This window comes from Apus apus, chromosome 4 (genome assembly GCF_020740795.1).
Source record: "Apus apus isolate bApuApu2 chromosome 4, bApuApu2.pri.cur, whole genome shotgun sequence".
NCBI lineage: Eukaryota > Metazoa > Chordata > Aves > Apodiformes > Apodidae > Apus > Apus apus.
Genome location: NC_067285.1, coordinates 64,556,227 through 64,574,914, shown reverse-complemented (window position 1 = coordinate 64,574,914; position 18,688 = coordinate 64,556,227). Strand labels below are relative to the sequence as shown.

The 18,688-nt window shown below is 49.5% G+C and overlaps 1 protein-coding gene across 2 annotated transcripts; it reads right to left on the bottom strand.

The window, feature by feature from the left end:
• Positions 1-838: 838 nt before the first annotated feature.
• On the bottom strand, positions 839-13,163 carry C4H4orf54 (chromosome 4 C4orf54 homolog). Of its 2 annotated transcripts, XR_007889288.1 has the most exons (3): positions 8,687-13,163; positions 4,117-4,237; positions 839-3,073 (listed from the first exon to the last, which is right to left on the bottom strand). XR_007889288.1 is itself a non-coding variant. In XM_051617202.1 (2 exons), exon 1 carries the CDS (start codon positions 13,037-13,039, stop codon positions 8,696-8,698), a length of 4,344 nt encoding a protein of 1,447 aa, XP_051473162.1. In that variant the 5' UTR covers positions 13,040-13,163; the 3' UTR covers positions 839-4,237; positions 8,687-8,695. The 2 variants fall into 2 exon arrangements, 1 of the variants encoding a protein (XP_051473162.1); XM_051617202.1 differs by having other exon boundaries at positions 839-4,237.
• Positions 13,164-18,688: the final 5,525 nt, after the last annotated feature.

Genomic DNA, 18,688 nt, shown 5'->3' with positions numbered 1-18,688 from the left:
ACAGAAAATTCACAGTAGATGTCTTCATACTGTATAACTTGCAGAGAAATAATGAGATGGGAATTTCTTTTCCTTTAAGCATCTAGGGCACATGATTAAAATGAAGGTCATAATAATGTGCCCCTTACATACTGAAAACTAAGGAGTGAAAGTGTTCTTTTAAACCGCAAAACTAGTATTTTAGTTTTCAAGTCTATTTGTGATTTTTCAGTGTTTGATTTGCACTTTTTTAAACATTTGGACTTAACATCAGAAAGCTGCTCAATCTCCATGAGGGCAGGAGGAAGATGTGAAACAGCAAAAGGCTTTTCAGAGCAACAATGCAAGCAATACTGCTATCCGCTAATAAAGTGATCATGTTTTTGATAGTATCACAGTATTAGACAAGGAAAATAACAGAAAAATAACAGAAGTTATTCACCCTAGCAATTGCTCTCTCTGAACATTTACAGAAAAAGATGCAGCCCTTTAGATACCCAAACCCATATACCAATCAAAGTTAGTCCACTGAAACTGGTGAGTGCTTTTTTTTCATTTAAGTTGTATCTGGGGAAAAAACAACAACAACAACAAAAACCAGTCAAACGAAGCAATGTCCCCAATTTCCCTTTGTCCTAAGAGGGCAGAATACACAATGAGATCAGGTCAGAAAGAGACTTACCTCACTGGGACAAATTTGGGGAGACTCTGAGGGCAGGATTTTGGATCTGCTCTTCAGTGAAATCTTTTCCTCCATTACTCTTCACACATCAAACCAAGTAATGCCTCTGTTATCACTTGTTCTGCAGACCAGTGAAGGTGACTTCACAAACATATGACCAAGCAGGGAACTGCAGGCTTACTTACAGTATGTCTTTTACTGAAAAATACATTTTATTTATCATAACATTCAAAAAAAACCCCTAACATAATACAAATGCTAACTCATTCAGTTACAAACTTTGGTACTCAGTGGTTTCAGACAGTCTGTTCTCACATGGTCATGACGTACTGAAGTGTTCCTGATGTGCCAGACGCTCAGAGCAATTCCCCTGTCCTTCCATCCCAGGCTCAGGGCATCTTGCAGCGGGATCACTTTGGGCTTCGGCTACACACTTGCCACAGTGTCATTTATCTTGAGAGCAGCTCAAAGAGTCCATTTTTCTCCAGTTATATATATATATATATATATTTTAATATATATTCCCCCCCCCAGGCAACAATCGCCAATGCATTGCGTTCACAGCATTTTCCCCTTTGCCTTATAGCCCACCGCTCTCTCATCAGACATATCACCCACATCCTCTTAACAATCATTATCTTTACTTCACATTTGCACTTTTAAATATCTTTACACTGACAACCCATCACCCTTGAAAAAGAGGGAAAAAAAAAAAAGGAAAAAACCCAAACAAAACATAACAGAAAAAGGGGAGAAAACACAAGCATTTTTAAAGTATGTGTTCTCAAGTAGCCACAAGTTAATGCTAGTTTATAAGCATAAGGAATGACACTTTGGCCATCAACACTAGAGAGTAAAGGTAGCTTTGAATGCAGACAAGGGAAAAAAACCCAAAAAGCCACACAACCCATAAATACATTTTAAATCATTCACCAAATGATTGACCAAGGAATAAATTTAACTGAGTGAAACCAACCCTGCTGCAAGAGACCTGAACAACATTTGTGCATCACTCCAGTCCTGCTCAACCTTTCAATTGGATCCTGACCCAAAAAGCATGGAAGCGGCTGGCTGGCTGTTAACACCAGCCCTGGTAGCTGGGCTGGGAGGGAACACGAGTGGTGCACAGGATTTTGCCCTGCTTTGCACACAGGGTGAATTTCAGCTGCAATGTACCATGACTGCACCATGAAACATATAATACTAGCAGCTTGTGAACCCTAACAAGGAGGGCTTGACTCTAATCCAAGATACATGGTTACACATCACTCCATCAGCTGGAGACATTCACCACTGGGTATACATAAAGGAGCACCATATGACCAGGTATTTTTCTGGCGACCTTTCACGGCATTATCTGCTGGGTCTGGCTAGAGTCAAGCCCAGAGCTCCAGTGTTATGCATGTAAAGTAAAGAACCCGGGACTCAGGCCTGCAAGGCACTCAGTGCTCTGGGACAAGCTCAGCAAAGCGTTGCATTCATGGTGAAAAAATAAATACATTATTGCATTTCCACTGCAGTTCCCAGGAATCTGCTTAGGTATTTGAGGTTAGAGATGCATGTGAAGGCTTTGCTGGACTGGGTCTGCAAAGCAAAGCTCCTTGGAAAATTGACCCCTTGATGCAAACCCAGAGTCTCTTTAGTAATAGCCAAAACGAAGCAAACACTGTTTGACATTAGGATTGACCCATTCTACTCAAGAAATCTCCCCTGAGACAATAAAGAGTTGTTGGCATTGCCTCATTTCATTGCTTTCGTCTCCACAGGCAGTTAAAAAAAACCCTGCAAAATTTTCCTCCAACAAATACATGTTGAAACCCTGGGCACTTTCTTTTCTATGCATTTTTTTTTCCTTTCTAGTACACTGGGTGAAACTGTAAACCCTGAGCTTGCGTGTGCAAGCCTGTATCTTGTAAACTGCAATGTGAAACTTGGCTCCGAGCACCAATACAGGAAAAGAGGACAAAATGTTTTTAAACACGGGTGCCAGCATTATAACGCACGTACCGTACACGTGTATGTGACAGGGGACGATCTAGTCTGGCACCTGCACTGTCCTGCAGCCCGAAATACTGTTTGGTTTGACACTGATACTCTATAGTCGAGATATCTATGGACTTAGCAGCCATGAAAACAGTGACGCAGCATTCATTTTCTTTAAGAGGTGGTCGTCCCAAATCCCAGTAGGAAGTTAAAGCTTGTATCTGTAGACTGTACAACTGAAGAGCATGGGAATTAAGCTTACACACTATATGCTCTAGTGGGCATGTCAAGCTCTTTCAAAAGGGTTAGAATTGTATTTTTTCATTGGATTTCCATAAAGATGAAGATAAATGAGAAGATATATGCTATATCACTCACTATGTGTATACTTGCAGTGCGTTTCATCCTGAGGGCAATTTCAGTTTGCGCCTGTAAACAAATAAATGGCATTGAAATACAATCTCACATGTATGGCTAAAAACAGTTACAGCTGAATTTTCTGTATCTTGAGAGTTATTCATGGAAATGAAAACCTTTCTTTAAGGGAAACCCTGAAACTTCCTTAATAGCAGGAAGCCTTGAAAAGATGTACAGGAAAATCCTGTCTGTGGGTAAATGCTTAGGTACAGACTTTTGAGTTTTCTATTTAGATTTTAGATCTTGAACCTGTTACCTTGAGAAAGCCTTATGCTAAATAATTTAGCTTGATCTTACATTTATTGGCTTCTCAAAGCACTTCACTGAACTGAAACTTTGGGCAGAGAACACAGGATCATAGTTTAATTTTACTGTCATGATAACAATTCTCTTTTACTGAGACAAACTGGTTGCTGGCAACAAAATCATCAGTTCAAGCAAAGTTTGACATAGGGACATACATACCACTACGTTTTAAGTAAACGTATTTAATATTTTCATATTCTAAGGAGAAATACTTTCTTGGCCAATACAGATGGTGTGGATATAGCCCTCAGATGAATATGTCAAACATAGCTAAGGAAATCATAGAATCATAGAATCCTAGGAGTTGGAAGGGACCTCGAAAGATCATCTAGTCCAACCCCCCTGCCAGAGCAGGGTTACCTAGAGTACATCACACAGGAATGTGTCCAGGCGGGACTATGACTACATAGTATTTGGGCTGTAACATTAAAAAACTCCTCTCACAGGGGAATCACTAGGATTGTGTTTTCAGTAATGTTATAATTTAAGGAAGAAAAGACTGCAGTCTTAAAGAAAAATAAATGCTGCACTGTCCTTTAGAACTGGAGTGTAAAATATAACACACAATTTCTGGCTTTCCAGTATTTAAACACTGTCATAATTAAGGCAACTTGTGATGTTTAAGGCAGTGCAGAGGAGCAAATAAAACCCGAAAGCAATAAAATGTGTTTTCTGAAATTTACATAATCCATATTGAACCACCCATACTCCAAAACTGGGGGCTATTCAGGAGAAAACAAGAAACTTACACACTTGTTTTGTATGATGAAGCAAAAAAATGAGAGAACTGTAGAAGCAGATTTTAGGATGTATGCTTAGAGTTACTAAGTGTATTTCAGATTAAAAGAGTGTGATTCTTCTTCCTCATCCCTGTATAAAAAACAAACAAACGAGAAAACATAAAAGCATCATTAATAAAAAGTAGATTCTTAGAGAGTTGCCACAACCAGTTCTCAGAGAGCAGGTCTCCCTGCTCCGGGGAAGTGCACAGCACCTCCTTCACAGTCACTATTCTCGCTACTGATTTCCTAAGCTAGTGCAAATAAACAGACAATAGCACCTGACTTTTTAAACCAAGTCAGAGATTGGGCAGCCTTATGTTTTGAGCAGAACCAATCCTTGTTGCTCGAGGTGTGCGCTGCCTTACGACCCCACAGTCCCCCACTGACTGGTCCTGGGGAGCCCCATGCACGGGGTAGAGAGACGGCAAAGGGATCCATCTGGAATTTAAGGGATCCACCCACTTCAGTTAAAGACCTGAGCACTTTACTCAACACACCATCCAGCACAGCATACTCAAGCAAAAGTGAAACAACCCATAATCATGTGCTCCAAGATTGGTAGAGTTGAGACCTCAATACTGGCCCAGGCAAGCATCCCAGACAAGAAAAATCATTAATCTCACACTAAACTTTCACTGGCATCGACGTTAAGCACTATCTAAAGTTTCCTCAGTAGCTATGGATTTGAACACAAGCTCATGTTAATTTTCATTCGTAGACTGATTTACTAGATCAAATGCTGAAGCCCTTTTACTTCTTGGAATACTCCTGTATTTCCCACTAAAATTGGATGGATGCTTTCCTAAATTCTCAGTGAAGGCATCAGCACAAGTAAATCTTACATACCACATACTTCATTGTAAGCTGGCTTTTTTACTTAATAATGCAGAATATACATTCTGCTGAATAGAGCACAACTAAAACAGAGTTTAAAAATATCAATTTATGAGCCTTTAAAAAATCATTTGTATATGCTATCACACATTTACTTTTTAAAGGATGGTGTAGATTGTCTGAGGGCAGGCAGGAAGAAACACAACTAAATACATTAGCACACCGTGGTGACAGAACTGCTTGTATTTGACTTAGACTACTTAAATACATGTCCCATGTATTCCTATAACTATAAGGTGGCTTAAATTTAGGCACCTTTGAACAGAGCAAGGCAAAATACCTAACACCGGCAGTACAATTTAGTAACTTTCAACTTTGCTACATGTTATCTTCTTATTTACCTAGTACAAGGCAGAAACTCCCCAGAGTATAACATGGGAATAGATTAACATGCAAAGACCACATTTTCAGTCATTCAAGCTGGGAACGAGCGCCCTTCTGGCAGACCGCTCACTACAGGCTGACACTGTCCAGGTTCACATGCAGCCAGATATGGCATGTTTGCTCAAAGTGGAAATTAGCATGTATTTTTTTTCTGCATGAAGAAAGAAGTGCAGCAGGCAAGAACCATGTTGCTAAAAGCTCAGCAATTACTGTGAGCAAAGAAAAGGAAGACGAGAAGTTATTTTAATGATAACACATGCATACTCCCTAGTATTTGCTGTATACCAAAAACTTGAGAAATGGTATACTGGATTTTGCCAGAACCCAAATTGATAGGGTCTGTTTTATCCCACTGGTTGTGTGGAGAAGAGCACCAGCCACAGAAGAAATGTTTCAAGAGCAGCAGGTGTGCAGAGGATTTGGTGCCAACTGTGCCACGGGCATCGCACCACAAAAGCTCCCAGTCAGCTCAATCGCACTGATCTCCACGAGGTGAGAGAGACCAGGATGAAGTAGCCCGATACAGTGACAGTTTGTGAATGAAGATGTGAAAAACAGAGAAAAAAAGGAAGGAAGAGATTATGAGAGAAATACCAGAGTGGAAAGAAAGAGCATTCATTCAGCTTATTTTGGCTAGTGAAAAAAAGGGATCTGAAAGGACAGTACTTTATTCAAACCCCACACTCATATGATGAATGTGGTTGTTTTAAAATCCATTTTAGAATCCACACAGCATTGCTACAATCACAAATACCCTGATCTGATACAAAAGCAATTGGAATTAAAATATGATCAACAGTTCACCCTCTGATTCATATGAAATTGCTCTGCTCTTCTTGTTAGAGAAAAAATACTACACTGAACAAACAAATGCATTCAATCAGGAAAAGACAGACAAAGAGACACAGAAAAAAAAAGGGGGAAACAAAAAAAGAGCAGATAATGAAAGAGATAAGAAGATAAGCATTTATCCACTGAGACATGAAAGTTATATAGGTGAATGAAAATACCGAGCAGGTGCAAGAACAGAGGAAAGATACAATTCCCCTCTGGCACATACCTTATTTTCCACAGAGACCTATATGAATAACCAAAGCCTGATGCCAAGCTAAACACACCTTGCTGCTACACACAGTTACAATGACTTGTTTTACTGACTTTTGAAACAAGTCAAGAAATAATTCCCCCACTGCGTCCATTATACACAAGCAGGACACCCACCTCAGCAGGTCTGAGATGGCAAGGAGGGGCATGCCTGTCTGCTTTAGACAATATGACAGCACAGATCATGGCATCATTAGTGGTAAAAGACGAAAGCCTTCAAACTGCTGAATGACCTTCTGTAATGAGTGTGCAAGTTTCTGCACCACCCATCTTTTGGGGCAGCTTTCACACCTGCCTCAGAATGGTAGAGCTCCAGCATAAAGCAAAACAGCAGAGCATCGATGCAGTTATTAAAGTCACCAATAAGAAAGATCAATTTGTTGAGACCATCATCTATGGCAGTGATGCACCAGGTCTGCAGGCAAGCTAGCTGCATAACATGATATTTCCCCCTCTGGGAAACAAGGGGAATCATACCAGGAAACATGATGAGCTTCACTTTAAAGAGGGAAAACAGACTGAGAAGTGACAGCTTTTAATTGCAACACACACTGTAAGATAGAAATATCCTTTTCAAAATCAGTGAGTATTTAAACTGAAGTCTAACATACAACTCATTCCTTGTGCTAGTGGTCTGAATCTGGCCTATAGACCAAACGGGAAAATCAAACAGCTTTTGCCATTTTACCTAGATACTCTTATCAAGACTTTACTGACAAGATGGACTCAAGTAGCATGGCAGAGCTCAACTTAAACTGGTACTTTGCCTGTCCTGAGTGACCTCCTAAGGGGAAATTAAAAAAACTTCTTTTTTATCCAGGATAAAAGGATGGTATTTCAGAGAAAATACATCCAAGCAGATGAGAAGTAAGAGTATAGAGCATTTTGGTAAGGTTTCATTCAACAAATAACGTACTACATTGTAGTAGATGATACAAATTAAAAGAACTATGGATGCAAAAAAGATAACTCAAACTCTGGCAGAAGAAAATTATCCTCAAGCATGAGACTGAACAAAACTCAGTGCAAACTGGTGACCAACTCAAACTTCCACCTGTCCCCGTTTCTCTTTGCCTCCTGATCCACAACAAAAACGGAGTCTTTGGTAAGCCATGAAGAACTTTACTTGTTCTGCTCAATACTGCACTTGCTAAAGACGAGTTGTGTTTTAATGCAAAAGGCAAAAGAGGAGCAACACCCATCCTGAAGGCACTTTCTCATTATTTCAGGTATTTTAAAACAAACCGTAATTGTTCCTTGATTTTGTGCAAGACACACTGCACCTTGATTTCCATGCCTGTCCCACGCCCAGACCCATGTCCTCCTCCTTCCTCTAGACCAAACACTCCATGCTCCCACACGTGCCTCCCTGAATTTGGCCCTGGGTTACAGTACTAGGTAACTGGACACTAGCAGGACTGCTGGAGGCCAAGCTCAGAGTAGCTTTGCAAAACCACGATTTGCAGTGATGCTTTCTAGGCTTCGCTAGAGCCTTCCTGCCGTGCAGGCAGCTGCAGGCACCCCTGCCCCTGCCAGAAGCCCCACGGCACTGCAGGAGCACACCAGCGTCTACCCAATGTATCCTGCTCCCTTGTCCTCCTAACAAGAACTTGAAATATGGGTTTGCTTCCCTCAGTCCCCTCTCCTGCTCTTCCTGAGGGTGGGAAGAAACAGGGGCTCAGGGAAGATGGATGCTCACATCCTCTGGGAAGAAGGAGGTGACAGGTGAGGAATCAGGGATGCACTGACAAGGCAAAAGGGCCGTTTCATGGCTTGCAAGATGGGTCCAGAGTAGGCTCCCAGCCACACTCCCTCCCTTGGGAGAAAGGGGACACCACCGAGTCAAGGTCCCCAAGCCCTGGGGCTGCGCAAATACAGCTGTGTGATGAGTAACTATGGTATGCTTCTACTGAGACTGCCTCCAAGAGAAAAAAAAAGGGGATATTTACCTGCTCCAAGGGATACCCACGTATGTAACCTTTCCGCTTCTATCTTATGTCTGCATTTTAATTCCCAGTGAGGGCCTGCCTGTGACCCTGGGCCCATTACATGTCCGCATTAAGAAGCTGTGGCACAGCTCTCGCTTAGCAGGTAACATGGTTGGCCCGTAGCTGTCACTGGCTACCACCATGGCTAACAGCCTGCACGCACTCACCCATGCTCTTCATCGGTGCTCCACCACGAAGCGCATGGTGGTGCCATCGAAGGAAGGCGGCGCGATGATCCGCGGGCCGCTGGCAGGCGCTGTGATGCTGATGACCGGTTTGGTCTCGACTGTCTCACGCCGTGGTGCTGGTGCTGGGCCCTTGCCGCTTGTAGCCACGTAGTAGGGGCTCTCGGCAAAAGGCGCTTCTGCCGTTGCCGGGCTGCCGGGCTCCACCGCGCTGGCATCGCTGCCCGGGTGGGACAGCGGGCGCGGCAGGGCACCGGGGTGCACCATGGTGGCAGCGGGCAGGAGGCCGGGGTAGAGCATGTATGCGGCACCATAGGCCCCGGCGCTGAGGGCCAGGGGCGAGAGGGGCAGGGGGACGGGGGTGACGGCCGGCTGCTGGGGCACCGGCACCTCTACGTACTGCCCAGTCTCGGGGTCGAAGAGGCGCCGCTTGAGGGGCTGCTGCACCGGCGTGTCCACCAGGTAGTACTGCCCGGTGCTCACGTCCAGCAGCATCTTGCGCTGCGTCTGGGAAAAGGGCTCGGCCGCTGTCCCCGCGGCAGGCACGGAGGGCGAGAAGCAGAGCAGCGGCGGCGGCGCGGCGCCGGGCAGGGCGGCGAAGGGAAGCGGCGGGCGGTAGAGGGCGGCCGGCGGCCCCTCGACGGGCGGCTGGGCGGCGGAGGAGGCGGCGGGAGGGGGCTCTTCGGCGGGCGGGATTCCGGACGGGGGTGCGGGGCTGCCGGGTTGTTTGGCAGTGCCGAAGGGCTGCAAACCGCACAGCGCCGGCGCCGACACCGGACTGGGACGGACGCCGCCACCCGCCCCCGACACCGGGGAGGGCGGAGAGCCGAGCTCCTTCAGTGGCAGGGCTAGGTAGTTCCCGCAGTCCGGGCCGCGCTCCGCATCGCCGCCGCCCGCTGGAAGCCGGGGGGAGCGCGGCGCCGCCTGGCCCCGCAGGCCGCCCTCGGAAGGGGGCTTGCTCGGCGCGGGGGCTCCGGCTCCTCCGCGGAGGGTGAGGAGTGCGCGGGAGGCGACGGGGGGCTCGGCGCGGGAGGGCGGTGGGCCCCGCTGCCGCTGCCGGGCCAGGCTCTCGAAGGCGGCCGCCTTGGCCGAGACCTTGTCGGCGGGCCGGCGGGGCAGCCGCTCGCTGCCCGGCCCCTTGACGGACGGCTCCTCCGCCTTTTCCGCGGGCGGTGGCTGGGGCGGGGCGGCAGCAGCAGAGGGGGTCGGCCGGGGCCCGGCGCCTCGCTCCTGGCTGGCGATGAGGGAGAGGACGTGGCTGTCGGTGATGGGCAGCGGGTCGCTCTTGCGCTTCCACTCACGCTTGTTGAAACTGTACAGCTCCTCCATGCTCCGGACCGCTGCCGTCAGCTTCTCCAGCGCGTTTTGCACCGGCGCCGCCTTGCCCTCCTCCCGGGGGTCCTCCTCCGGCCCCCGAAGCCTCTCAGCGGGCGGCGGCGGCTGGTGCCGCCAGGGCGCGGCGGATTTGGAGACTATCTTCAGTACGGCCGGTTGGCGCGGGTCGCTCTTGTTGGGGGCGATGGTGGCCACCGGCAGCCTTCCCGAGGTGCGGTGCACCAAGACGGTGCCCTCCGGGGGACAGGCCGGCGCCCTGCCCGCCGCCTTGGCCCCCGCCTCCGTGGGCTTGGTGCCGGCGTGGCTGACCGCCTGGCAGGTGATCACCACGGGGGAGAGCGACCTGGGGACGCCTGCGATGACCAGCTGCTGCCGGGGTTTCTGCTCCTGGTCGGAGCCAGCGCTGCCCTTGTCACTGCTGTTATCCCCCGAGTCGCAGTTGTAGGAGCTTTTGATGAGCTTCCGCACGTCCCGCACCTGGTGGAGGGGCCCCTGGGCTCTGTGCTTGCTGTCTCTCACGTCGCGCACCAGGAACTGCGGCACCTTGTCGTGGCCGTCGCCGGCCTTGTGCATTTTGGGCTGGTGGCTCCTGCCCTCCTCCGACGGCCTGCCCGCGATCTGCGGCGTCAGCAGCTGGGCGATGCTGAAGGCGGCATCGCGGGGCTGCTGCAGGCTGCCCAGGCTGATCTTGATCTCGGGGGCCTTGGGTTTGACGGCTGGGGGCGAGGAGGAGGAGGAGGCGGTGGAGCACTTGGTCGCCCGCTTGCCGGGCTCCTTCTCCTGGGGTGTGCGCTGGATGGCGGGGACGAACAGACGGGACATCTTGGTGGAGTTGCCAGTGGAGATCTCGCCCAGGTCGGCCCGCCAGTCGTGTCGGGGGGAGAGCTTCAGCTTGCCGACGGGCGCCCTCTCCTCCTTCCTCTCCGCCTCCCGCTCCTTCCAGGACCTGAAGGCGCTGTTCTGGCTGCGGAGGAAGGTGGCCTTGATGGCATCTGAGGCGCTGCGCTTCACCTCGCACAGTTCCTCCGACAGCGCTCGGTCCAGGCTGCGGGTTCTCTCGCGGGGCGTCGATGCCTTGGAGGCCGGCGACCGGCCACCGCCACCCTCCCCCGCCTCCTCCGCCGTCGCCGCTGTGCTGTCCGAGCCGCCCTCTGAGTGCCGGGAATTCTGCCGCTGCACTCCGCCCTCACGCTGCCGCTGCCGGCTGCAGGAGGGCTCTGGCTCCCGCCCGGCGCCCAGCCCGCGATAGGAGGTGTCGGTGATCTCGCCCCGCTCCATCTTGAACTCGTGCTCCAGCTGCATCTTCTTGGAGATGATGTTTTTGAGGAGGCTGGAGGCGAACCTGGACTTCTTGCTGGACCCTGCCCCGCCGCCCTCCGCCGCCGGCGGCTCAGGAGGCGGCCTGACCTGGGGACCATCGCCGAGGTCCAGCAGGGTCACCACCCGGGAGCCCGCCCGCAGCCGCCGCGGCGCCTCGACGTGAGTGATCTCCCCGTCGAGCTTGCTGACCACGAATTCGAGGGCTCTGGTCTGCGACCGGCCGGAGCGCAGCAAGCTGGGCTCGGCTTTCGGCGCCAGGCTGCCGCACTTGAGGTCCAGGTACGTGGACCACCGGTTGATGCCCAGGGCATTGTCGGGCAGGGAGGCGGAGGAGGCGCGGGAGCCAGGGCGCAAGGTGTCGAAGTAGGGGTACGCCAGGCTGCGGAAAGCCCTGGCCGTCAGGTTTCGCACTTCTTTGTCGGCATCGTCCAGCTCGCTGACTGCGCTGGAGGCGCCGCTGGACTGCTCCCCCGCCCTGCAGGCTCCGCATCGGGTCTGCAGCCGAGCAGGGACCGCGATGAATTTTTTGGGGGGGTCGCGGATCGTGTCCGTTTTAAAACTCGCATCGCGTTCGGGAGCCGCGGAGACACGGAGGCTCATGTCGCTTTCATGCTTGGCAGCGTGAATAGTGTTTTGCTTTCCGTGCACGTTGCTAGACTCATTTATAGCCCGGGAAGCTGCTTTGATTGATAGGAGAAGCTGGGCGGCCGGGCTCCCGCCGGGCCGGCCGGGCTCCTTGGACCTGCTTTCCCCCGAGCTGGCGCGCTTGTCCCCGGCGGGGGTGTCGTGTTCGGAGGTAAGGCTGACGATCTCGGTGCTGCTGGTGTTGTCGATGCTGTCCGTCTGGTTGTTGGGGTCGCTGGTGGTCGTGCTGAGGTAGCAGCTATTCTCCTCCTCTGTCGGTGTGTCCCTCGCCGTCTCGTCGCTCCCGAAGGAGGCGTAGTCCACGAAGGAGTAGATCACGTTGTTGTCCTCGAAGTCCCAGCGGGCGGCCAGCCCCGCATCGAAGTCCATGTCGTGGTCTACCTCGCTCAGCTGGATCTCCTGCGTGCTGATATAGTGCGCCTCGTCGCGGCCGCCGCCGGGAGGGGTGCCTGGGGGGGCGCCGGGAGGGGCTGCCTTGCGCCCCGCGTCCTCGTCCTCCTCGCTTTCGTAGCCAAAGGAGGACGAGGAGGTTTTACCTTCCGTCGACACCGGGTCACCCATTGCAGGAAAGCCGCCCACCTTGGTCACCGGGGAAGGGCAGGAGGAAGAGGAGGACGACTCCGGGCAGCCCCTCGCCGCCGGCGGCTCCCCGCTCCCTGCCGCGTCCTCAGAGCCGGGACTGGAGTCGGCGCCACATCCCGCCGCGCCCGGGGAAACCGGACGATCCCCCTTGGGATCCGAGGATGCTGGCTCCGCCGCCCCGCCCGGCGGCTCGCCTCCCGCCGAACCGCCAACATCCCCGGTCCCGCCGGCTCCGCTTTCCGCTGCCGGACCGGCCGCTCCTTCCGCGCCGCCAGTCGGGGCCAGCTCGGGCGGCTGGCGGTTCTCCTCCGGGCTCCGCGGCGAGCCGCGAATCTCCACGTACGTAGTCTCCTTCTCCTCCTCGATGGCCGCCTTCGGGCTCGGGTCCCGTCCCGCCACCGCGTCCTCGGGGCCGGCTTCGGGGCCAGCGGGCGGCTGGCCGGGCGCGTCCATGCCGAGGCCGTCGGGGCGCGGCAGTGGCCCGAGGAGGCGGGCAGGCACGTGCCGCCGGGGACGGGGGGGCAGCGGGCCGCCCACCCCTGCCCTGCCCTCCCATTCCCTCCCCTCCTCCTCCCGGCGCGACAGCTCCCGGCCCGGGCGGGCATCACTGCCGAGGTCGTGAAGGGCTCCGGGCGGGCCTTACTCTGCTCCCCCCCCGCACCGCAGCCAGTGGTGGGACAGCGGAGACCCGCTTGGCCACCGCCGGGAGGTGACTGGTCGCCCTGCGGCGGGTCCCGGGACGGGCTCGCGCCGCTCCAGGTTTTGCCGAAATGGGCGTCACTTGGCCAGTCGCAGACGCAGACTATACATAGAGCCGGCGTCACTTAACGCCAGTTGGACAAAATACTATTTTGAACGCCCGTGTTTGCCAGAATAAAGTTGCCCGGACACCCCTTGGAAGGGGATAAGCCGCCCTTGCCTGCAAAGATGCTGCTGCTGCTGCCCGGCTCCTCGGCCGCCGAGCCGGCACCGGCAGGGAGAGGCAGCTCTCAGGGCACCGGCCACTCAGGCTTGACTGCATCAAATGCATTCTCGTCCCATACACAGCAGTGGGTAAACAATTTTTTTCTTCCTTAAATCACCCCCTGCACACCGTGTCTGCACTCACAGGAGGTGCGTTGCAGAGGGACACCCCGTGGATGCCAGCCTGGCCCTGCACCTACACAGCAGTCCAGAGTGCCACCAGCTAGGATACTTGAGCTGCCTTTTTCCAGGAAATTCCAGTTTAGACATAACCAGCACCTAAAACCTAGTATTAGGGCATTTCTATGGCATGCCTGACCTTCACTGGCTGAGGGCTTTACTGAGCAGTCCCCAAGTCCCAGAAGTCACTCCAGAGTATGAAAGGAAGAGGTGAGCTGTTAAACACTGAGGCAGAAAAACAGAGGAAAGCCAACAGCACCCCTCAAGTATACAATGCAGATAATAGCCTAAATTTACAGCTAGAAAACCAAAGCAGCACCCACACAGTTGGGTGAGTGAGATGGCATTAGGCTGGTAGCATCAGACATTAGGTTGTAGGAACCCCAAAAGCAAGTACCAGGATTTGTAAAACATGCATTTCCCAGTGCTCCCAGCTCCTCACTCCATGCCATAGCCAGGCTGCTCTGTTGCCATTCCCCTCATGCTTGTTGCAGTGTTCCTGCTACCTCCAGGAAAAGTGGCTTCCCTCCTTTACTGAACCCAAGCTGTGGCTTGCAAGGGTCCCTGCAGCCATGGCAGGTTTCCTGTACTGTTTCGGATAAGGGTCTTTTTGCTGCTGGAAGGAAAACAAGTGAGGTGGCTCCAGTTCTCAGTACCCTACATGGTTGTTTCTTAGGCTGCAGATTGACAGCATGAAAACTATTGCTGAAGTATCGGGTGATATTTTAACAGAATGATACAGCCTCCAAACTCAGAGGGTTTGGAGCAAGTCAGTTTATGCATGGTGAGCCTCTCCCCATGCAGCAGGGATAACTGGTTCCCACCCCTGTTGAGGCTGTCCTGCTTGCTTTTAATGAGAAGCTGGGCACCAGCTCTCTGAAGTACTAGGCCTACCCAGCCTTAATTTTGTACATGCAATGACTGCACAGTCCACACCAAGCTATGGTAAATGGTATCAGCATTTCCCAAACACAACTTCACCAGGTTTTGCATCTCCTCCACACACATTTTAGACTTGCCCCTCTGTCCCCAGCAGCATAATAAAAATGTAACTAGAGAAGGACAATATTTTAGCACCTTATTAAAAAGACATCTTGGTTTTAATTGGCAGTGGGATGAGTAGAGCCTCAAGTACAGTCCTTCCCAAACACTCGGGATGCAGAGAGATACTAGGTTTTAAACCCTTGCCATTCACTGTACTTTGGTGAGCACCAGCAGCAGTAGCATCCCTGCCTCCCGCTCTGCCTCATTTCTACAAAATGCCTTATCTCAAACAAGATCTCTAGTCCACATTCTCACTGCCCCCACCCTCTGAACCTCCAAACCAGGGTCTAGGGTGCCAGTCTCTCACACCTTACTCTTGTCTCTACTAATGAATTTTCCTGCATTAAGAATAGACAATAAATCAGATCTTTGCTCCTGAAAGCTGCACAATTAAGTGTTGTTATTTTAAAGTAACAGTTGTTCATATACTCCTGTCAAGATCCCCAGACAAGATCCCTACCAAAATGAGCATCAAAACTTGACTCTTATTTATGTATTTCCCCAGTCTAGTTTCCAGCTACGGTCCAGAGAGTTTTCCTTTGGTGATATCTTGAACCAAATCCACTCAGTCTTACAAAAGCAGGTAACGACTCTCATAACTGAGGCCGAGACCATAATGGAGCACTCATACATATATCTTTATAACATATCTGTGTCTCTGCCAAAATGAATTTATGCCCCTGATGACAAAAATACATACATAAAATCCACACCTGTTCTTCCCCCCTTTCAGTTATGGCTAGCCCTGGAGGCCTGCCTGCCTTAGGCAGTCAGATCAGTGTATTTCCTGTGGCACAAAGAGGTTGCTGCAGTGCACAGAGCCACCCAAATCTTAATCCCCTTTTAAAAAAACTGCATCCGTAAAATCCAGGTCTAATCACTGTATGCACATTAGAGGACGAGGGAAAATTAGAAGGATTTCCTCCTGTTTTTTTGTATCAGAAATTTCTGCCCTGACACGGTGCCAGCCCCTCAGAGATGCTTTGCTGCAAGTATGGCCGAGAGTGAAGTGTAAAATTCCACAGGGGTTTAGTCTTCATTCCTTCTCTTTAGCCTTTCCTTCTAGCTACCTTAGCATTGGCTTCTGTAGGGCGTGTTTCAGAGGTGCCTAATAACCCTCATGCATTGTATCCAAAGCTTGGGTGCATGGCTTGAAACCAGGGACTGACTCCCCATGCCTGCCTCCTTGGTGTAGATGTTAGGGTTTTTTTCCAAGTATATATATATTACTGTTGCCAGTCAAACCCTATAGCAAGCAAAAGTAAAGTGGTAGGCCTGTTTGCTCCCAGTCAAAAGTACACAGGAAAATCGTGGCTCCATCCTGCAGTCTTGCAAATAGCAATTTCTTGCTCTACAGTAGGAAGCCATCTCTGTTAATTGATAATCAGATCAATGTGATTTTACTTAATAATGATGCATAACAGTAACTAATGCATGTCCTCCTTAAGGTCCTAGAAATACTCAGCTGAGGCATTCATTACTTGTTTTCCACCTTCAAATCTTTCTCACTCACCAGAGCAACCAATGTTTAAGGTTTCTGCATCCAGATTGTCAAAAAGTGTTACTGAAGCTGTCCTAACAACCACACAGAATCTATATGTTTTATGCCTTTTGTAATGTAATAGGTACTCTACTCTTAAGCTCTTACTGTTGAAAACAACACACACTGTTTAGCCACATTCTGCCTGTTGCTAATACAAGGTTAGATCAGACAGGCAGAGGTGATGGGAAAAATTATCAGTGCCCCTTAGAACACATCACTCATGGAAGTAGCAGGGAAGTGGGATTTGAAAGGGATTTGAGAAGAGGTACTTAAAAGCAGAATAAAGACTTTAAGGATGAGGTTAGGAAAACTGTAACTATACTCTTCATAGGAGACTATGCAGAAGAAGGCAGAGGGGTTTTTTTCTTTAACTGGGGCATGGACAGAAAAGTGAACAACTGGTGGAGGAATAGCAGGAGAGGAAGGATTTATCTGAGCCTTCTGTGACTAGGGTAATGAAATATATTAATTTGTTAATTAACATTAAGAAATGTTAATACAGCATAATATGTTTCAGTTCTTACAGTGTTGAATCACAGTTTTAAAAAATTGGAGTAGGAATAAAAAACACAAAGAAGTTAATAAAATCAGGCTAATAAAGAAGGAAAATCACAATATTATTTGCAGAGAGAAGACAGATGCAGTTCCAGTAACTAAAATGGCCTGCAGGAGAGGTGACACTTCTTGCATGGAAAGAAATGATGGCTTTTGCAGAAGATAAGGAAACAGCAGAAGGATTCTGCTGCATTCTGTGGACACAGCAGAAGACCTCATTTTCTTTAGGTTCAGAGAGAGATGAGAATGATACAGTCATAAGAGGAAGCTTTAATTTTGGCTGATTAGTCTCTTTTGTGAATAGTACTGGAATAGTGCTGGATTTGATTTTTCTTTCAGTAGGTATTTGATAACATTGTACATTGTCAAAGTGAGCTTTGTGACAGACATTGTCTTTGAAATCAAAGCAAATAAATACTTAGCTAAAGTTTAGATGCGTGTGTTAAGGAGAAAGGTAAACTGAAAACAGCACTCTGATTTGCCCTCAGGACTAGTACCCAAGAGTGAGGGAGCAAAAGCCAGTTTGGAAAGGAGAAGGGGACTTGTGGTTTAGCAATAAACAGTGAAGCCCAGCACACATTATAAATTTCCTAGTGCTACCAGATATATTGAAAGGAAATGCAATGCCCACACACCTGCTTTGGTATGGAAACTCTCTAAGAAACCCAAGTGGAAGTAAAATTAGATTTTTGTAGCTTGCACTAAAATGGTGTATCTTCTGAGATTTATCAAGGGCCTGGCTGAAAAAGTACTGAATGCTAAGTAAAAACAACACCTGGATGGGTCAATCTCTTATCACACAGAGAAGATTATGCCAGCCAAGTGAATCTTTTCCATCCTAAGCCTGCTAGAGAGATTGAGGGGCTCTTCTAAACACTCAACCTGCAAATTTAAACCATATGTGGGTTCCTTCCTGGCAGACCTCTCTCCCTTTTAGTGGAAGTCAGACCTTTCAAAGGAAAGAACCTGCGGAGCTGGGTGGATTTTAAGACTCTAAGCTGAATGCTTGAGCTTGCAGGCCTTGGCATGGCCCTCTGAATGGAAGGCCACTTTTCCTTCCAGGATGAGACAAGATCGTGTTCTGGCCATTGCCTTAGGCACCACAGTGCACTCTCATGTAACTGAGCCCCAGTGAGAATCAGTGGCTGAAGGGCTCATTACATGACACACACACACAAAAAAAAGACCCCTGCAGATCTCACTATAAGCAGCTCCTGCTGGATGCCTTACAAGGTCTGCAGAAGATGCATATATTTTTAAAACAGATCCTCCCCCTCACTGCCCATCCTGCTCTTCCTGACCCCAAAATCTCATGCCAAAACAAACAGGCAGGAATGTAATCCCAGAACAAGATTAGATTTCTTCAGTACTTTTCAGTTGTGCTGCAAGTACAGTCTAAATATGAGATCATGTGTTTATATGGGGAGTCTGCTACTCACATGAAATAAATCAAATACTTGCTGAATTTTGCATACATCAGGTCAGGTTAAACAGTGTCTACAATATATTTGATTACAAAAGAATATCCTGGTGGCTATTACACATAGACAGCAATAGCACATGCAAGCTCTGGAAACATGTTGAATTAGACTATTTATAAACACTTTATTGCCTTCATGAACATCCTGACAGGTGCCTGTCCAGCCTATCCCAACAAACTTCTTGCAGAGACTTCACAGCTTCCTGAGGCCATCTGCTCTGGTACCTGATTATCCTTATGTCATCAGAAAGATGGTTTTCGGGTCTATCTGGCTCCTCCTTGCCATAAAGCCATTATTTCTGCCACAGATGGAAGAAGAGATGATTCTCACTCTCTG